The sequence below is a fragment of the Varanus komodoensis genome, unplaced genomic scaffold, assembly GCF_004798865.1.
Source record: "Varanus komodoensis strain SLA01 unplaced genomic scaffold, ASM479886v1 scaffold59_1, whole genome shotgun sequence".
In the NCBI taxonomy this organism is placed as follows: domain Eukaryota; kingdom Metazoa; phylum Chordata; class Lepidosauria; order Squamata; family Varanidae; genus Varanus; species Varanus komodoensis.
This window is the reverse complement of record NW_025336221.1, coordinates 558,251-578,313: the sequence shown is the minus strand read 5'-3', so window position 1 is coordinate 578,313 and position 20,063 is coordinate 558,251. Positions and strand designations below refer to the sequence as shown.

The following is a 20,063-nucleotide window of genomic DNA, read 5'->3' as shown; positions in this document are numbered from 1 at the left end:
AGAAATGGACAACCAGAAAAATAAATGCAAACCATGTTTTTAATTATTGTTTGTGTTGATATTCTAAAGAAACATCGTTGAACTGTGCCATAGTGTTTGATTATGTGTGCTAGTAAATATCTACTAACAGAATGCCTGGTAACTAATGCTATTAACTGGAATTTGTGTCTCCAGAAATTGCAGATGTTGATCCGGGTGGAGCTTTTACTTCATTCTTTTTCTAGTTAGGATAGGAATATTCTAGACAAGAGGAAATGTTACCTAGTCATTCCACATTGCACAAACCCTGAAGCAAGTATTTTCAAAAGTGTTGGAGAGGGACAGCTTTTTAAACATTTTGGATGCATTTTCAAGTTTGTGCAGCAAAATATTTTAATTGGGAGTCTATGAGTCACATTTCAAAACACCACCACCACAAAAACATACTGCAGTTTAATCAGTGTAACTCACCCCCCACCCCCCATGGATAAAGGGAGAAATAGCCAGGGCTCCTTGCTTTCTCATTTCTAAGCAGGTGTAAAAAACTGTTTTATCAACCTTTGGTAAATGTCTTAGCCCTGATATTTATGCATTAGCCTCGATCTAAGCTTCTTAGCCTGCCTTAGTCTCATAAAAATTAAACTTAATCATTACCAATTTGCCCTAGAGAATTCATTGAGTCTGCGCTAAACCTTACTTAAGCCTGGATCCAGTCCATGAACATTAAGAAAATGTACACGCCAAGTCATACAGTGTGTTATAAACATGCTTAAGTATACTAAGACATCTTAGGAAGTGCATATAGGATTGTCCTGAGCATGTGTGCTGAGAGACTAACCTGTGAAGAAGGAAGTGCCCAGTTCAAAGCTCACCTCAGCTGTGAAGTTGCATGGAAGACTGGAAAGCTGCAGTCAACCTTGCACATGGATCCAGTATGTGGAATTAGAAGAACACTGACCTACCGTACATGGTTGTTGTAAGAAAAACTCATAATAGTCCTATTCAGACGTAACAAGAAAGAAGTTCATTGATTTGCTCATGAGCTGCAGCAAGCAGCTTGTGAGAAGAAATTCAACTTCCACTTGCAATCTTCTGTATTTACATGTGAAAGTCATGGAAGGTGTGCAAGGTTTACCATGATCTCTGCAGAACAAACTGTGCCTTGTCACCGGATTGGAACTGGGTCACTGCATATGAAGCACTCTGAATACTTGGAAGGGCTACATAAATAGTAGGCATTGGCTTGGGACTGGATCCAAAGCTGTCATTCTGCTGATGGGAGCAATCATACAAGCAGTTCTGAGAACAAGGCAGTCCCCCCCCCCCCCACCCCCCGACTCCAACACACACATGTTTGAATGGAAATCATGTTGGTTTGTTTCAATTTCTGTGTGAACCTAAGAAAATACACTCCTTGAGCTTGGAATGTGGCATGGACCTCCACGGGACCTGTGTGGGATGTGGCATAGCAGGCCCAGAGGATAGGAAAACAGGAAAGCTCTGTAGGAAATTGAGAGCCAAGCCATTAATGCAGCATAAGCTGATTGATGTGAAATGCTTGTGATGAAAGCTTGAAGCATTATCAGGCTGGAGCAGGTCAGGAAAAATAATAGTTTTTGGGAGATTAACCTTGTGCGGATCATGCAAGATCTAGGATGCAGCTGACATGACCTTTGAAAATTCCTGTCTCACATCCCTTCAAATTCTAATGGAGATACTTCAAAAGTTACTTTGCACTGACAGAAAACTGCTGTTTGATTCCTTGATTCGAACTACAGGAACAACAGTGGTGCTGTGATGGCCTCTCCTCATCTTAAAGTGGAAGAATCTGACTTCATAAGATTTGAGTTAAATATAGAAAATAATTTGAATAAATCAAGGAAAGCTTGGTGAGCAGGCTGCCCCCTAGCCTCTCCCACTGGTCTGGGCTGTTGCCAGGATGTCTCATTTTGACAAAACAAAATGCCTTCATTCAAGACGTCTTGGAAAAAATTCAACTCTGACATCTCGATTGTAAGCATGCCATTTCTTTCTTAACCAACTCATTTCCTTCTGTTAGACGCTGTATGAACCTGTTAGACATCATGAGAGATCTAGAAGAGACATTTCTGAATTGTTCTTTGCTAGTATAAGGTTACAGGATCTCCTAGGAGATTCCAGCCCAGGCTCGCATCTGGGCGTTTAATTTCCTTTCTCTTCTATAATGGTAAAGCCCTTTCCTTTTCCATCTCTCATGAATCAAACGATTTTCGTGATGCATTATTCTTGCCCGACATTGCACTTATTCTCTGCCTTTGATTTCTCATCCAGTCATTTAAATTGAGCTGAAGTGCTGCAATTTTCCCTTGCCAGTTACTTTTCTCTCTTACCAAATTTGGCCATTCTAATGCAATCTGCTGTTCTACAAACCTTGAAACGTTTTTGCTTAAATGTGGCTACAGGCATTTGGGCCATCACTCTATAGAAATTGCTGTTTTAGGTAGACATCCAATGTTTAAGGTGTAAATTTTCTCCTAAGTTGTTGTAATACAAGTTGCAAGGTCCAAAAATGAAAGTGGCCCAAAATCAGATAAATGTTTGCATGTTCCGTCGCTATTTATCTGCCTGTGCCTAATTTCTTACACAAGTGCTAGAGAAAGTAACCGTTAACAAAAGGGGCTTTTTAACATGAATGCTTCTATAGAAAATGAGTATAGCGAACGAACTTCATCCGTGTTTGAGTTTAGCCCAACTCCCCACCTAAATTGCTTCTATGCACAGGCAAAGAATAACCAAGTTTGGTGAGATGCTATCCACCCAGCATTTATGCCAGCACCCCCTTCTTGCTGAACCCCTTGCTGCTCTGCTGTCCCCCCGACCCTAGAGAAGCTTTGCAAGGTGGGGCTCACAAAGCCAATGCTTGTGAGCTCAGTCCCTGGAATGCAAACTTCAGCATCTTTGGTTTTAGCCCCCAAAAATGTATATGGAAGTGTTGGATCTGGCCGGTGTCTTCCTGGCCTGCTTTTGCCTACCCACCCCCCAAGCAATGATGTGGCTCTCGTGTGAAACACGATGCTGGGCTAGACAGGCCTTTAGTTTGCTCCAGCAGGCGAGTCTTCTCAAGTGAATCCAACATGCGCTCGCTCCTGTTTGCCAGAAACTGAAGTTTGCAATTGACTGACTCTTTTGAAGCTGCGTGCAGAGCTTTGGTTGTTTTCTAGAAGAAATCATAGTTTCATAGGATGTGCATCATGTGCATAGGATGCTATCAAGTTCTAGACCTAACTAGAATAAGTAGACTTGAGGTACATGGGAGCCGACACTGTTCAAGAGCAAGGAAGGAAATTATTCAAGAAAAAAACCTCAGATGTGCCTATTAAGAAGCAGAATGTGTATGCATCACCCTTCATCATTTTCACACAAACCACTGCATATGTATTCCGTAAGAACCATTCCTGTCATTTTGATTTTCTCCTGTCAAACCAAATGTTGAGAAGTTCAGCTTTTCACTGAACATACAACACTGTGGAGCAGACGGGTAGAAATATTCCTCTAAAAGTATGCCACAAGCATCAAAGCTCACATTGACCCAGCTGCACAAATTCCAGAAAAATAGCTGTGTGCCTTAAAACAAATTATTTATTGTAGCTCTTGTGGACTGGCAGGTTATCTGGAGGTGGGTGAAGTCGCATAGCTCAATAACTGGGCTTGTTTTTAAGGGGCCGCTGCACTCTCCGCTCCTTAACAAGACCTGTCGGCTGTTGGCAGAGAAGGTAGAAAAGCCCGTGGCAAGCGCAGAGACTTTTTTTGGCAGCAGCCCTCCACTGACTTCAACCCCAGGAGCCACGGCGGTGCTGGAATCCTCACCCGCACTGGGCATGAGCCGCCCCTCGAACCCTCTGGTCTCGCCTCCTGTTGAACCTGCTCACATAGCCTCTGCCCCTCCAAAGCAGCCCATCACCTGGCCTCAGGCGCCCTCTCACATGCTCTTGTAGAACTGCAGGAAGCTGCCGTCTCCGGTGGTAGATCTGACCCATCACGATGTATCTGCTGCCTGCAAAAAGAGCAAGTGCCAGAGCTGGGACAGAACATTCTGTGACCGGTGTCACGTTTGCTGCAGTGTGTGCTCGTTTTATCTGCCCAGACCTTCAATTTAGAAAGATCACAAGAACTAAAAGAATAACATAGACTATAAAGCCTTGGTTTTTATCTCACTTTCCAGAGATAGCCCTGTTAGGATGCTGCAGGCAAAACAACAGTGTCTTGGGAGATCTTCAAATGGACAAATGCATTACATTACAGAATAAGCTTTCAGGGACAACAGTGTCATCAGATGCATGCACTGTTTCCTGAGTGGTGCACACATGAATGCATGCATCACACACACACACACACCTGGGGGAAGATTAAGTGAGTCAGAGGGCACTGAAATGAAGAAAGTAGCACACAATGGTAATTACCTTACCAGTAATTCACAGAAACGGTTGTTGGATGATAGCAGAAGTATCCTTGAAGCCATGAGCTGATTGACTACACAAATACTGTGTTTAAAAAACCCCTATTCCCTATTCAAGCCACAGGAGAGAATATTCGATGCTCTTCATGAATTCTAAATCACTTGTTGCACCTGAAAGGTTTGCTTCAGAATGTCCACCTGTCATTGACCTGAATGCAGCCAGATTTGAACAGAGGAACTTCAAAGACAGATTCCACTGCAAATTAGCTGAATTACAATAGTGATTATCTTATGTGACATGAATAGAGACAAGGACATGTGAAAGAGCTCATCACTGCAAGGTTCTCTGTGTGTCCACCCAGCAACCGTTGGATTTTCCCAATAGTACAGTGGCTATTTTTAAGGTAATCCTTACCATCTACCATTTCTGCCTTTCAATGCCTCTGACCTCACCATTTGTTCCAGCCCCCAGTCATCTGGAACCACATCATGCATCTAATGAAGTGAACATTGAGCTACAAAAGCATGCGTGTGTTATGTGTCATCAAGTTGGCTTATCTTGTAAGCCATCCTGAGACATTAAGGATGGGGTAAAAATACTGTAAATTAAATAAATAAAGTCGTCTCCAACGTAAGGCAAAGGTATGGATGGAAGCCCTCCAAAATGTTCTGTTCATGGCAGGTCCATTCAGCTCTTCCAAGTTGGAGGCTGTGGCTTCCTTTATGGATTCAGTCCATCTCATATTCGGTCTTCCCTTTCATCTTCTGCCTTTGACTTTCCCTAACAGGATTGTCTTCTCCAGTGAGTCTTTCCATCTCATGTTGTGTCAGCCTCACTTTTGTCATTTTTGCTTCTAGGGGAAGCTCTGGCTTGATTCGATCTAAGATCCACTTGTTTATCTTTCTGTTGGCCCAGGGCATTCACAAAGCTCTCCTCCAGCATCTTGGTTCAACAACATCAATTTTCTTCTTGCCAGTTTTCACACATGTAGATTATGATTGGGAATACAATAGTGTGGATGATCTTGAACTTGGTCCCTTACACTTGGTAACCTTTTCTAGTGTAAAAGTGCTGCCCTTCCGAGTCTCAGTCTTCTTCGAATGTCTTAGCTGCAAGTCTCCCTTTGAATTGATGACTGAGCCAAGGTATGTGAAATCTTTCACAATTTTGATTTTTTCATTATTAACAGTAACATTCTGTAATTCTTCTGTGGAGATAATTTCTATTTTCTTAATGTTCAGCTTCAGTCCTTCCTTTGCACTTTCATTTTTATGAGTCACTTCAAGACATTGCTGCTTTCTGCCAGTACTATGGTTTCATCTGCATATCTTAAATTAGTGATATTTCTTCCACCAGTTTTCACTCTTCTGATTCTAACCTGCTTTCCTGCATGTTCTGCGTACAGAGAGGGAGATTAAATGCATCCTTGTCTGATGCCTTTGCCTATAGGAAACCATCCTGTTTCTCCATCTTCTGCCCTGATGGCAGTTTCTTGTCTTCTGTTTCAGGACCATTCACAGCTTCTCACAATCCACACAAAGGCTTTGCTATAGTCTATGGAGCAGACTGGTCTTTTTCTGAACTTCTTTGGTCGACCACATATATTTGCAATCTGATCTCTAGTGCCTCTTCCTTTCTGCAATCCAGCTTGGAGGTCTGGCATTTCTCACTCCATTCAGGATGGTATTCTTTGTTGCAACACTTTGAGCATTGCTTTGCTTTCATGGGAGAGTAATGCAAAGGGCCTGTGATTGCTGCACTCTTTTACCTCTCCTTTCCTGGGGACCAGAATGAATACTGAATGTTTCTATCTGTGGGCTGTGGCTTTGTTTTCCATATTTGTTGGCATATTTTGGTTCAGATTTGGACTGATTCGTTTTCTGCAGCTTGAAATAGTTCTATTAATATCCTATTTAGGTGCTTTATTTTTTGCAAGTGCTTTCAGAGCACTTTCATTACACTTTCTAATATTGCAGGATCTTCTTCATAGAATTTCCTTTCGAAGAGATCCTTCATCCTTTCATCTCTTCTGTACTGTTCTGTATTTTCTTTCCACCTTCTCTTTATTTTCTCTTGGTCAGACAGTATGTTCCCTTGTCTTTTAGCATGCCTAATCTAGGTTTGAACTTCCCTTTGATTTCTTGGACCTTGTTTTTTTTTTTTTTTTTTTTTTTTGTTCTCTTCTATTTCTTGCAGTGGCCATTGTAATAGTTACCTCTGTGATAGGTGCTAAAAAGCTGTATTTCTGTCAAATTTTGCATTTGCTTCTTGCCTGTCCTTTGCAAATGTGAGTGTTTTTGTTTTTTCTGCCTTAGGCTTTTTCTTTCCTGTTTCTAGAGAAATTGTTTTTGGCATTCTTCCGTAATAATGTCTCTGGCTTCAGTCCACAGTTCTTCTAGCACACAGTCAGTTAAGTTGAGCAATGTAAGTCTGTTCTTTATGTGGACTTCAAATTCTTCAGGGAAGTTACATAAGTAATATTTTGGCACTATGTTTTTGCTGGTGACCTTTTTTTAGCTTGTCTCTGATCTTTGAAATTCTGATCACCACTATTACAGTCTGCCTCTGGAGTTGTTTTGGCAAGAAGAATACAGCTTCTCCGCCCTTTGCTTCCAACTGCATAGTCTATTCGATTTTGTATTGGCCATCTGGTGATATCCATGCATGCAGTCATCTCAGCGGTTGCTTGAAGTATGTGTTTGCAATGGACAGGTTGTTGGTTCCACTAAATTCTGCCAGTCGTTCTGCTTCATTTCTTACCCCTAGACCATTCTTCCCAACAACATTTACTTCATTTTGGTTTCCTATTTTTTCATTCCATTCACCTAGGATTAGCAGCAGGTCTTATTTTTGTGTGTTATCAATTTCTTCTTGAACATCCACACAACAATTTTCAGTTTCTTCTTGTTCAGCATCTGGGGGATGGATTTGAATGATTTGTTGATTGTTATGTTGATAGATTTTCCACTAATTCTGATTGATATCATTTGGTTGGATTTTGCATTATAGCCTCTTACTGCCTGTGTTAAGTCTTGCCTCAGTATTGGAGTCACTCCACTTCTTCAGAGTTTGCTATTTCTGTAGTAAAACAGTTTGTGTTTCTCTTTTTGGGAATTCCCCATTCCAGTTTACTGTAGTTCACTCACACCAAGTACTGAGATAGTCATTCTTTCTATTTCTAGCTTTACCATTCCAGTTGGTCTTGAGTTATACGTCTCACATTCCATGTCCCGGTTATATGTGTTGTGCAGCCTTGGTCTCTCAGCCCTGTGCAGGTCAGCCACTAGTCTTCCTTTCAGGTTTGATCTAGAATCAACATTAACAACAACACTACTTGTATTTGTCCTTTGCCCTTCTCCAGTAGCTCATAAAGTGCTTTCCAACCTGCATGGGGAAAGTGTCTTCTGCAGTATCTCTTGCTTCATTTTGGATTGTTTCATCATAAGGTTTACATGGTAAGAATATTCAGAAGTGGTTTATCATGTCCTTTACTGCTCAGTTCTGACCAGAGTTAGATTGAGCATCACTGTTGTTGTCTGTGAAAGATTCTCCACCAGTGTTGCCTTCAGCTACCACCACTGCCCAGCAGCTGCCCCTCAGGAGTTCCCTACCCCATCAGCAGTAATGAGGTCCATTCTCTCTTTGCTGATGTGACCATTACTCCTGAAGCGGGTGAATGCATCTTGGTCTGGTGCCTCAGTCTTGACCATTCTGCCTTGGCTGACCCTGCTAGGGGATCAGTCTCCTGAGACTCTTCTGGCCTGCTGATGGCATTGCTCTTGGCTTGTTTGACACTCTTAAGCCCCCTCACCACACTAAGGTGTGCATCCAAGAGGGTAGATGTCATTGTCCTTCAGGTAGTACAAGGCATGTGCTGCTCTTGGACCTGTGCTTTTCTCACCCTGAAACTACAAGCTGCTTGAGGTTCTGCAGCAGCCTGTTGCTGCTGGCTCAAAACACAAAGCTCAGACCCAGAGAGCAGGATGGGGAAAGCACGGCCCTCCAGATGTTGGCCCGAAACACCCATGATCCCTTACAATGGCTCATGTTGTCTAGGCCCAGTGTGAGTCGCCAGCCAACTGCATCTGAGGGCCGCATGCCCCCCCCCCCAACTTGCAGAAGCATTTCAGCTTCCTTTGCAACACTGGTAGTGCTGGAGGTGGAAACCCAATTGCCAGCACTCCTGTTGCGGTGAGCTGCTGCGGGCCGCACTGCAAAGCTCACTTGCAGAGGCTGATGGGCCATTCCCACACGGGATAGTTTCCAGCGCCGGCCATTTCCTTTCATGATACAAGCACGCCTGCCAGCTTGTATGTGACCATCATTAAGCTGGGAAATAGAAACCTCCTGTTGGAACAACCCTAATCTAGCATGTGCTCACCTCCCCACCACCCCGAATGGCCTTTGAATGCTGTACTGGAGACAGGCCGGGTTTCGAATGCCTGCGGCTGCAGAAAGAGCCCCTGCACATCCCTGGCTTTCTGCTGTCCTACTGGAGGGAGAGCAAGCAGCATCAAGGGCCCTTCGCTGTGGCTGAAAGCCCTTCCCACCTGCTGCCAGTTGCCCCCTGCTGAGCCCATCTCAAGCAGCCCTTCCCTCATGCTAGGTCCAGCTCCAAGATTCGCTGAACGTTGTGACTAAGAATCCAGTGCCCTTTTCCCTCTCCTTTCAGGTCCCTTTCTTGGCACTACTTTTGTGCTGAAGACTCTGGACGGTGATGGCCTTATTTCTGATCTTGCAAGCTGCTCTGGGAACCTTTCTGGCTGAAGAGCAGGGTAGAAATGCTGTTCATAATCATGGAGCTGGAAAAGACAAAAGCCACCCTTCGAACCTGTCTTATAGACCCAACCACATCCCCTTTCCTCCTGGTAGTAACTAAGGCAATGTTAGGTGGGAAAAGACTTAGGTTCTTTACCAAGTTTGAAGCCTGGACAGGGTTTACTGCAGTTCAAGGCATCCACAACTAATATGTGAACTTGGAAGAAGAAGCCATCAGGGTTGAGGTACAGCCGGTTCGTCTTATACAGTCCGTTCCTGTTGACCAACAGCATCACCAAGTGCGTTCCTTGGTGTATTGGGGTGACATCATGAACAATCCCGTTCAACGCTTTCAAAACAAGAGAGGAGGGAATGAATGCACAGTGCTGGGATGCTGTTTCTAATTATTCCATGATAGGAAATGGTAACAGTGGCTATAAACTGCCTTTCAATGTGAGTTCCCAAAGAAGTGTACATAACCATTTAAAATACCCCACAATCCAAGCAAGCTGAATGAATAAAGATGGTACATTTGACAAGCAAAGAAGGTGAATTCATCAACTGCTTAATAAGAGCTGATAATCTCATAAGAGAATATCAGTAAGAGTATGAAGTGCGTTTATTTAAAATAAGGAGATTTCAGTATTGCAACCTGACGAGCTTGTAACGCCATCTTTGCAGATGGTAGCCATGCTTTGCAGATGGCTGCTTTGTAATGAAAGCTGGATTTCAGGCAGACATTTTACTGCATCCGTGCTGCAGCTAGGACTAGAGTTGCAACATTAAGACCCACACCTTCCCTGGGCATTCCAGATGTTAAAAAGTATTGGGTTGCAAACCAATTAAAGATAGTTCCAGATATTATAGTCCAAAATAAAAAATGAATATGGAGTGATATTGAATAAAAGAATTAAGAGAAATAGGTGATCATTTAGAGTTATATTGGTTTAAAAAGGATATTAAAAAGATTATTAAGAAAATTCAAAATTCTTTTTTTAAAAATATAATGGAAGTACGGGAAAAATGGAGGCAACAGTTATTCCCGGGAATTTCTCTATTAACACCAGTGGTTGAAATGGAGAAATTCCCAAAAATAGAATTAAAGGATTGGATTAATAAATTAAAAAATAACCATATATTCAAATGGGAAGATTGGAAAAATAAGATAAAAATATAATACAATTAAGGAGTGTATTGCCAGAGGCTAAATTAAATTGGTTAAATTTAATTCAATTAGAAAAATGGATAAAGATGGAGGACAAATTTAAAGAGGAAGAAAGACAATTAACAAAATTTGAAATGATTATAAAAGAATGTGAGACTAAGGAAGAATATACAACCAAAGGAAGAATTGCCAAAATCTACAGGATATTAATGGAGTTAGGGGATCACATGACAATTTTAAAATCAATTTGGGAAATGGATGTAGGTGAGATAAAAGGCACGGATTGGAAGAATATTTGGAATAGAAGAGTATGTAAGAATATGTCAATTAGAATTAAAGAGCATGGATACAAGGTGATATGGAGATGGTATTTAACACCAGTTAAGTTAAATCAAATTGATGATAAATACTCTAATATATGTTGGAGATGTGGTAAAGAGACTGAAACTTATAAACATGTTGTGGGATTGTGAAAATATACAAAAGATTTGGATTATTGTATTTAAGAAAATTGGAGAAATTTTAAATATAGATTTAGAAATGTCACCAAGAATGGTGTTATTACTGTTGATAGAAAAACAAGATATAAATGAAGTTAAGAAAGAATTGATTGGAAGGATGATAATGGCAGTTAGGCTAGTGATAGTTAAATATTGGAAACAGAATTGGATTTTGCAAAGGCATGAATGGTATAATGAAATATGGAATATGGTTATTAATGATAAATTGATGACAGAAATAAAAATTTTAAAAGGGTTAATGAAAGCAAATGAATATAATGAAATGTGGGAAGATTTTTTAAAAGCAGTACTGATAGAAGGCAAAGGCTGTAAGCCCAATCAAGATTATATGACTTTCTGGAGGGGATATGGGTATAATTGAAGAATATTATATATTATATGTGTACGATGGTAGTATTGGTCTCTGGGGTGGTGGGTGCACTCCTTCATTTATTCCTTTTTTAATTATTGTGTTCTTGTGTTATATTATTGTTGTTGTAATTGTATTTATGGTTTTTTCCTGTCAAAAAAATAGAGGAGGGGATAAATAATTAAATAAATGACCCACCGCTTCCTTGGAATGAGAAAAAGTAATTCTATAGATACAGGTGAAGCTCAATTGTTTTCAGAGAAAAGTTTGGCCATATTACCACCTCAGGACTATGGGTTACGTCCAACACTTCTGTTCCAAGACAATGTGACACATTTACATTTATGTTCATTCTGTCCTGATAGTTCACAGAGACCTATTTTTAACAAATTGTGAGAGTGCAACTGAATGTAACAAAATTACCAGTGGTAATTTGTAGCTTTAAAAATGTGTTTCTGATATACCTGAGGGAGCTCATGGCCACTCAAATGCCAGAAATCTGCTGCGAAGCCACTGTTATGCAAAATGGCCAAAAAAATTCCTTTCTGAAAAGGTCACGGGTGCCCAAATGGAATAGACATAAAGTGGAGGGGTGGGGACTCCACGGCCCTCCAGACGTTGTTGAACTCAAATTCCTACCAGGGCCTTCTTGGCAGAATCCACCCGCCAGTTGTGAGATTTTATTTCAGCTGATATCTTTCAGTTCTCATTATTACAGGCCTTCTACTTAGACCCTCAAGATTTGCCTTTTAGCTTGGCCTATAACTGAGTAAGGACTTAATTGGCTGCTGTTGTACAGATGGTGCTATCTTGTTTTAATTACCTTGGCTTTATTATTTTTAATTATTTAGCATCTTTTCCTAGATTTTGTGGTTTTAAATGCTGTGTGCATTTTCAGAGGGTTTAACTTAAAGGCAGTTCATACATCTCTGAAATAAATAAGCCTATTAGCCCTGGCTAGTAGGAGTGGGGAGCCTGAAGTCCTCCAGAAGTTGCAGGATTCCCAACTCTTATCAGCCCCGTCAATGTGTTAGTTGTCAGGAATGATGGACTTGTAGTTCAGTCTCTGGATCCACACCGCTTGTGTAAAGGAACCGCATTTGTAGGCAACAGACAAGCTGCCTTGGGACCTTGCAAAACGCTCTCTTTCTGCTTGGCATTTTAGCTCTCAGGATGGTTCACAGGAACATAATTTTGGCAAGAATAAATCAAGGCATATCATTCCACTGAAGTTCACATCAACATCAGATGAAATGAAGTTAAGTAGCTTGGAAGCTGGCTCTAGCCCCGCCTCTGGGAAGGCAGATATTTCTCTCTCCGGGCCAAGCAAATTCTTTGGGAGGGTGCTGGGAAGCAAGTGCCAAGACTGCCCCCACCTTGGAGAAGGAATGGTGTGTGCCAGTAACACGAGCATGCACTCGACATGACCGGTGCCTGAAGCAGCTGAGTGGGAGGGGGTTGATCTTACCGAAGTCACTGCTACAGTAGGCCTCCCCTTCCTCAGGCTCCCGCCTGCAATCCGTCAGGCACACCTCAGCACTGTCGGCATCTAGAACAAGAACCAAGGGCTGGAAGTCACGGTCGTGCAGCCTCAACCAGAAAACAGCCCTGGTGGGGACTAGCTCGGCCATGACAGCACTCGCAGGGTAGAACTGCCAGTGTGTGGCTCTCCGAAGACAACTGTGGTGCAGCCGTACACATGCCTAGTCAGCAGCAAGTTTAGTTGAGTGTCACAGGGCTTCCTCCCCAGAAAGCAGGCTGGTCTCCCTTAATGCTCAGGCAGCGTCTCTCTCTGCAATTGTGTCTTCATTTTAAAACCCTTTTCTCCACCCTTTTGTTCTGTTCATCAGATCTACCATAGCACACATGAGTTGTTAAGCAGAATTCCAGATCCAGAATTCCAGAGGCTGCTACCCGACAGAATTCCAGATCCTATCATTCATTGTTCCTCCATGTATTTTATGGCTTGCAAAGATTTTGTGTAGTAGGGAAGTTTGGGTGCAGAAACAGGCAGCCTGGAAGGAAGTCTAAGATTTGCTAGCACTTCTTCATTTTACAAAACCTCTGCTAAATGGCCCAGAAGTTTTGGACTTGGACTGGCCAATGCTTAGGAATACCAGGAGTTGTCCAAAACATTTGGAGGGTGCAGGCTAAGGTAGGCTGCTCCAAAGCGACAATTATTTGAACTGCCTCAATTTTGATTGAGGAAGCTAGCAACTCTCCAGATCATGATTCTCAAAAGAACAACATTACCAAAAAATATTCAACAACTCTTGAAAGGCAGGCCAGCAGTCTAACACTGAAAGCCAAACAGGTTCCTATGTTGTCTTCAATAAATTATCCCAACTACGTATGTGTTCAGTTTGCACATTAAGTAACCACTGTGGACTTGTATCCTAAGTTGCTTGTCCAATCGTCTAATTTGGGGGGGGGGGGTCATTCCCACCAACTTCCCTCCTCCATCTGCAGCCCTTTGCACAGTAAACTGCACTATTCTGAAGCAGCCCCCAGCCCCACAGAGACGATTTGCAAGGAAAAGGTTGCAGAAGGAAGGGGGAGGGAAGGAGTTAAGCCCCAGTCCATAAAGCCGACCCCTGCACCAACCCTGGTCCAGGGGTTCCCACGTTGCCACAACCTGTCAAGGCTCTGGGGAGGGACTGCAGTCCGTGCCAGAGGACGTGCTTTGCACCTGCAAGGTTGCATTCCCAGGCAGGGCTGGCAGGATTCCTGCATGAGACTCTGGAAAGCTCCCGCTAGTCAAGTGGCCATGCTAGGCAAGGCGGAGATGACTGGAAGTAATCAATGGACCCCCAAACATGGCGCTAGGTGAACACCAAGTGTACAAACAGAGTCTAATTCAGCATCCAATGAGGAAGACCTTTCCTTCCAGTACATATATAGTGGGCCACACGCCCATCTACTCAGGCACTTATATAATATGCAGTATGATTATGTTATATATAATATGCAATATGAGCTGCAGGACAGTATAGGATATGTAGCATCTCTTTCACAATACTAAAGGTGGGCCGTTAATACAAAGACTAGAAAAAGGGTTTGTGTTCAACAGTACTGAACAATAGTAAGTTGCCTTAAATTGCCCATAGTGTAATTAATTAACAATCCCTTACGTTGTCACACACTGTGCAAAATCATAACCAAAAATCGAGAATGTAATTTCATCCTTTGCATGACAAACCCATTATTTCATTTTCATTGTCTGTTGCAGAAGGCAGCCACAGTTGTTAGTCCCAATTGGCATGCTCTCCCTAATACACAAAGCAAGTTGTGAGGGCAGGAGCATGAAAAATGGCCCTGCCCACTTGACGTAAGAGCTGCTTAGATTTTTCTCTGTTGTCTTATAGATTCATAGATTCAGGGAAGAGTAGGACCAGAAGGGGCCAAGGAGTCCATCAGGTCCAACCCCCTGCTGGAGCAGGACACCAATTTATACCACCCCACTCAGATGACTGTCTAGTTTTGCCTTGAATGTCTCTAGTGTGGGAGAGCCCACCACCTCTCTAGGCAGCGGGTTCCATTCTCAGATGGCTCTGACAGTGAGGAAGCTTTTCCTGGTGTCCAGCCTGAATTTCGGTGTGCTCTAGACTGAGCCCATTGCTCCGTGACCTATACGCAGAGTCTTCTTCCTCTTTGTGGCAGCTTCTGTGGTATTTTGCAGAGTGCTATCATCTCCCCTTGCAGTTGTCTCTTTTTGAACCTGAATAGGCACAGCTCACGCAGCCTCTCATCATAGGGCATAGTTTCCAGACCTTGGATCATTTTTGTTGCCTTACTCTGAACCCTTTCTAGTTTTCTGCATCTTTTTAAAAACCAGGGTGCCCAAAACTGAACTCAGTGTTTCAGGTGAGGTCTGACAAGTGCTGAGTAAAGGGGAACAAGTACCTCTCTTGCTCTGGAGGTGATGCTTCTGTTTATGCATCCCAAGGTAGCATTTGCCCTTTTTGCAGCTACATCACATTGCTGGCTCGTGTTTAGCTTGTTGTCCACAACTACTCCAAAGTCTTCGTGAGAAATGTAGCTGTACTGTCATCTATGTAGCCCAAAGCAAATGCTTCTACAGTTTTCATGAAAAATGGAATGTCATTAGTGGGACCTTCATTAAAGGGCATATAACTGGTAGAATCACCAAGCTGATGTTATACTTTTTGGCAGTAAATGTTTTTGTCTATGACTACTTGGATTTTTGGAGTCACTGAAGCAGTCGGTGTGAGCTTAAGTGGACTCCGGGGGATGGTGGAGGACAGGAAGGCCTGGAGGAATGTGTTCCATGGGGTCACAATGGGTCAGACGCGACTTCGCAGCTAACAACAACACTTGGATTCTAAACTTATCAGCTGGATGGATTTTGCTGTTAGGATTCCAGGCCAAAGAATTAGGTGTATACCTTTCTCACGATCCAACCAGTGGTGTCCCATTTTACATTAAGGCTGGAAAAATTCTGGAGTTGGCCTCCAGAATGGGCTACATGGATGCTAGTGCAGCTGCATCTCTCATCAAGGACCACCACGTCTTATGCTTTCTAAAGTCCGCCAAGAGGGCTTTCCATGCCCAAAGAAGCCAAATGCTCCCAGATTAGACTCCTTGTTAGAACTACTACACAGTATGGGGGTTATTTTCTCCTGCCAGTTGTTTTGATGGGTTCACATGTTAAGGATCCTGGGCATGTTATTCCACAACTGGAGGGCCATGGTTTATTTCTCTGGATGTGAAGCTGTTGTGCATAGATTTCTGCACCCCTGAAGGCAGCTGGATCCACTGTGGTAGATGCCTTCCATTTTCATCCTATAAACAATCCCATCCTATAAACAATCCCACAGTGTTCAGTAAACAATAGGTTTACTGAACACTGTTTTGGAAAGGAAATATTTTTGATTCAAAACAAAGTTCTTTTTACAGGCTGAGTGTGTGGCTATAGGCAGGCAGGCTGCCCCTCTGTAAATCCTTCTAAGAAGTACCTAAATTTTGTTTGTTAGATAGAGCATGTTAATGGGGAGGAAGAAATTTGGCTGCCATCTGCAACCAGTAATGCAAATGAAATATGGAGTTTATCGTTCTGAACAAGAACAGAGCAGAAATTACATTTCAGAGTTCGGGTTAATATTTTGCACAGTGTATGGCAACACAATGCATTGTTAATTAAAGGTACCATTTAAGATGACCTACTATTATTCAGTATTGTTGAAAAGAGTCACTTCCTCTATAATATTTTAGGGTTATTAAGTAGAGACTTTGTATGCTACACAGACGTGTTGCTTCTGTCACATACTGCATTTTTCAGAGCACTGCTATGAATATTGCACATGGGTATGTGTGTGCAGTATATCATTACTTAAAATAATGATCTTCATTGGTTGATCAGTAATTATTGTCTGTCTGTATTTCTGCAGTTTTGGTTTTTGCATTATATTTATTTTATTTAGTTTTTATTTTTTTCAATTTATATCCTGCCTTTTTCCTACAAAGGGCTCAAGGCAGCTTACATCTCCTCCTCCATCTTATCCCCACAACAACCCTGTGAGGTAGGTTGGGCTGAGAGTCTGTGACTGGCCCATTGTCACCCAGCTGGCTCCATGGCTGAGCCAGGAATAGAACCCAGATCGTCTGAGTCCCAGTCCCATGCTCTTAACCACTACACCACACTGGCTCTCACACCACTGATTTGCTCTGGTGGTGTTTTCATTTAAGGGACTTCTCTTCGTTTAGCATGTGCATGGAGTATAAAGTTCCTTGAACACCTGAAGGATGGGAACTATAAGAGTTTTCAGTTCCACCAAGTACTGCAGATGCGGGTCCCAAATCAAAGCTGGACTTCAAACTAAAAGTAAAAAGGTACAAAAGCAAACTCAAATTAGGTCACAAGACCTGTTAAGCTCTTGGCATAATGCCTCAATGTAATAGAAAGCTAATCAACTCTCCTGTCATGGAGAACATTTTTAACTTGGCACCAAAAAGATATCAAGGTTGGTGCCAGGCAGTCCTCCATGGGGTGCTTGTTCCTGAACTGGAGCGCTGCCACTGAAAAGCCCTTTTATTTGTTGCCACCAACTACAATCTTGATCGTAGTCGATGGTAGTTTGTGGCTGGGAGAGATGCTCTGGCAGCTATTGTGGTCCTACGTAAGCCATGTCAGGCTTTATAAGTTAAAAGAGGAACATTGGCTTAGGCTCAAGAGCATACAGGCAGCCGAGGCAAGTGGCCAAATTTGGGGTTATGTTTGGACCTTCTGGTCCCTGTTACTAACCGGTCTGCCACAGTATGCGCAAGCTACAGTTTCTGAACAGTCTTTAAGGGCAGCCCCTAGTTTCAAGATTACCAGAACACAGATTGCTGAAACTAGATGATGCCTGCCTGTATAGAGGCAGAGCTGGGCCACCAGTTGGTAGATAGCCTCAAATGACCAAGAAGACTCCAAGCAGACCTCAGGCTATGAACCTGCTCCTTCAGGGGGACTGTGACTCCATCCAAAACAGGCTGAATTTCCTCCATCTGGTCAGAAGAGTCTCCCACTAACAGCATCTCAGTGCAGATGCAGATGGTGCTGTGATCAACCTCCATTCGACTAGTTGAAGGAAAGGCACACAGGTTTGGCACCAGATGTGCTTTGGCACCAGATGTGCTTCCTCCTTCATCCTGCTCAGGACCATTCGTTGGATAAAGCAGGCTGATTTTGCCCTCCACACTCACAAGCCCCGTGTTAAGTGACAGGCTCTGGCACAGTCAGTGGGGAGGCCACTGGTACAAGCTGCAGAAGCACCAAAGCCAGGAAGTGACCCTGAGGTATGAACCAAGAGTCACGGGCCTCTGAGCCAAAGAGCCTCACCCTGCCAAGCCAGATGCAGCAACCCCCCAAGCCAGGTTCTCTTGAGGAAGTGGCACCTTCCCACTAAGGGCCGGCCCACCCAGCCTCCTCCCACACCAACTCTGGCAATGCACCAAGAGGGAGCAAGCATGCAGTGCAGGCAAGCAGGAGGCCTGTCAGGCCAGACATTTTCTTCTTTTCTTTTTTTTGCGAGTCAGAAGGGGTCTCCTGGGCCATCTAGTCTGACCCCCGCTCCAGCTGGGTCCGCTCACAACATGCCCACCATGTGCATGTCTAGCCTATCCTTGAACACCCGCACCGATGGGGCCTCAACCACCTCCCGTGGAAGCCCCTTCCACACCCTCGGGGTCCTGACTGTCAGGAAGTGCTTCCTGGCATCTAAATGGAACCGTGGCTCCCTGGGCCAGTCCTGTCCTCCTCTGCAGGGGAGAACACGTCTCTACCATTGTTCCTCCCCTCACTGCTGAAGGCTGGCTCAAGTCCGTAGGCCAAGATGCTCCCTTGAATAGCCCTAGCCAAATTGCACAGGACAAGTTTCTTCTGTTCACAACAGGACAGTGTGGTTTATTTATTTATTTATTAGCATCAGCACATTTTATCAATGGGTCTGTGGTAGTCATTAGAATTTACCTTGCTCTATGCATTATGGTTTTCTCCTGTTTAGATGGCTGAGCCCTGAACATGTGTATGAACTCCATGTGCATTCAAGTTCTGTTTGGTACATTCTGACCCAGGGATGGGAAAAGCAGGGCCCTCCAGATGCTGGAGTACAACCCCCATCATCACTTATCCTTGATGGGAATTGCAGTCCATCAACATCTGGAAGGCCACAGGTTCCCTACTTCAGCTTTAGAGGAAGAACCATAAAAGTCCCACTGAATATTTCCCCTGTGTCTTCCATTATACTTTAGATGCGCCCAAAGCATTGGCTTCCTGTGTGGAGGGAACAGCACACTTCTAGAAGAAAAACCATCTGTTGTGGTTATGGCAGAAGTGCTCAGTGGTGATTCATTGACTGTGTAAGGTGTTTGGGGCCAGAATGCAGCCTTATTTTAAGGTGGCGAGGTCACTGAAATCTCGTGAATGCCACCACACAGCAACGATAAATACCACATTGAGGCCACAGAAGGAATGTAGGCATTATTATCACATGGATTAATTGGGAATCTCATGAACTTGATTATGTGAGAGGATGACTAATGAGCTCCTTCTCCATCTCCATTTAATACCCTGTTCCTGTGCTATGATACTTGGAAGTAAGTCCCAGGGGGTCCAGTGAGGCTCCCTACCTGCACGGCGTATTGCTGCCTGAAATCATCCATCACTTCTTTGCTTCCCGATCAATCGTGCCTGCTGGTGCTGTCACTATGAATGCAGGAAGCGGGATTCTACTTTTAAGGATGCTCACCGTTTTTTGAGATGCCCAAGTGATGCAGTAGGCTCGATGTCTGTCGGTTCGTGAGCCAGGAGGGTCTAGTGATGTTTCTGAGGGAGTTGCTCAGCTGGTGGGGAGAAGTGATCCAGCCAGGCCGGTTGAGGTGATCCATCTTGCCAGAGCGTGGCCCAGTGCTCAGCCCAGTGTTTCTGAAAGTCTGTGATTCGGCCATCGATCTGCCTTGATGATGGGAATACACGGGTGGATGGAGATAGGCTGAGATGGTATTGGCTGCTTCCAGCTGAAGCCTGTCTGGGTGCATTCGGTTGGTTTGATGGAAGTAGGCAGCAGGGAGAATCTGCTCCTCATGGCTCTCTGAGGGAAGGCCTGGCACATGCTGAGCAGGCAGCTTCCGCAAACCCGTGTGGTTCTCCACCTCACTTTTGATCTTGCCCTTTTTCCCCAAGGACAGCAGGTGCACACGCCCTGCCTTCCCCTTTTGCAGGCCACCTGGAGGCAGAGGGTGCTCCTCGAGGTGAGCATCCCTGGCAATGCTGCTTCCCCTTAGCAGAGGCTTGCTCTGGCTAGGTGTTGAGCCCAGTGACCCATACGCATCCTTGCTGAATGGCTGAGCAGGCT

The 20,063-nt window shown here is 43.8% G+C and overlaps 1 protein-coding gene across 1 annotated transcript; it reads right to left on the bottom strand.

The window, feature by feature from the left end:
* Window positions 1-3,579: 3,579 nt before the first annotated feature.
* CUNH17orf58 (chromosome unknown C17orf58 homolog) lies at window positions 3,580-19,807 on the bottom strand. The gene is made up of 4 exons (XM_044449550.1): window positions 19,458-19,807; window positions 12,677-12,757; window positions 9,331-9,522; window positions 3,580-4,012 (listed from the first exon to the last, which is right to left on the bottom strand). The coding sequence occupies exons 1-4, from the start codon at window positions 19,744-19,746 to the stop codon at window positions 3,822-3,824; spliced, it is 753 nt and encodes a 250-aa protein (XP_044305485.1). The 5' UTR covers window positions 19,747-19,807; the 3' UTR covers window positions 3,580-3,821.
* Between the last annotated feature and the right edge of the window lie 256 nt (window positions 19,808-20,063).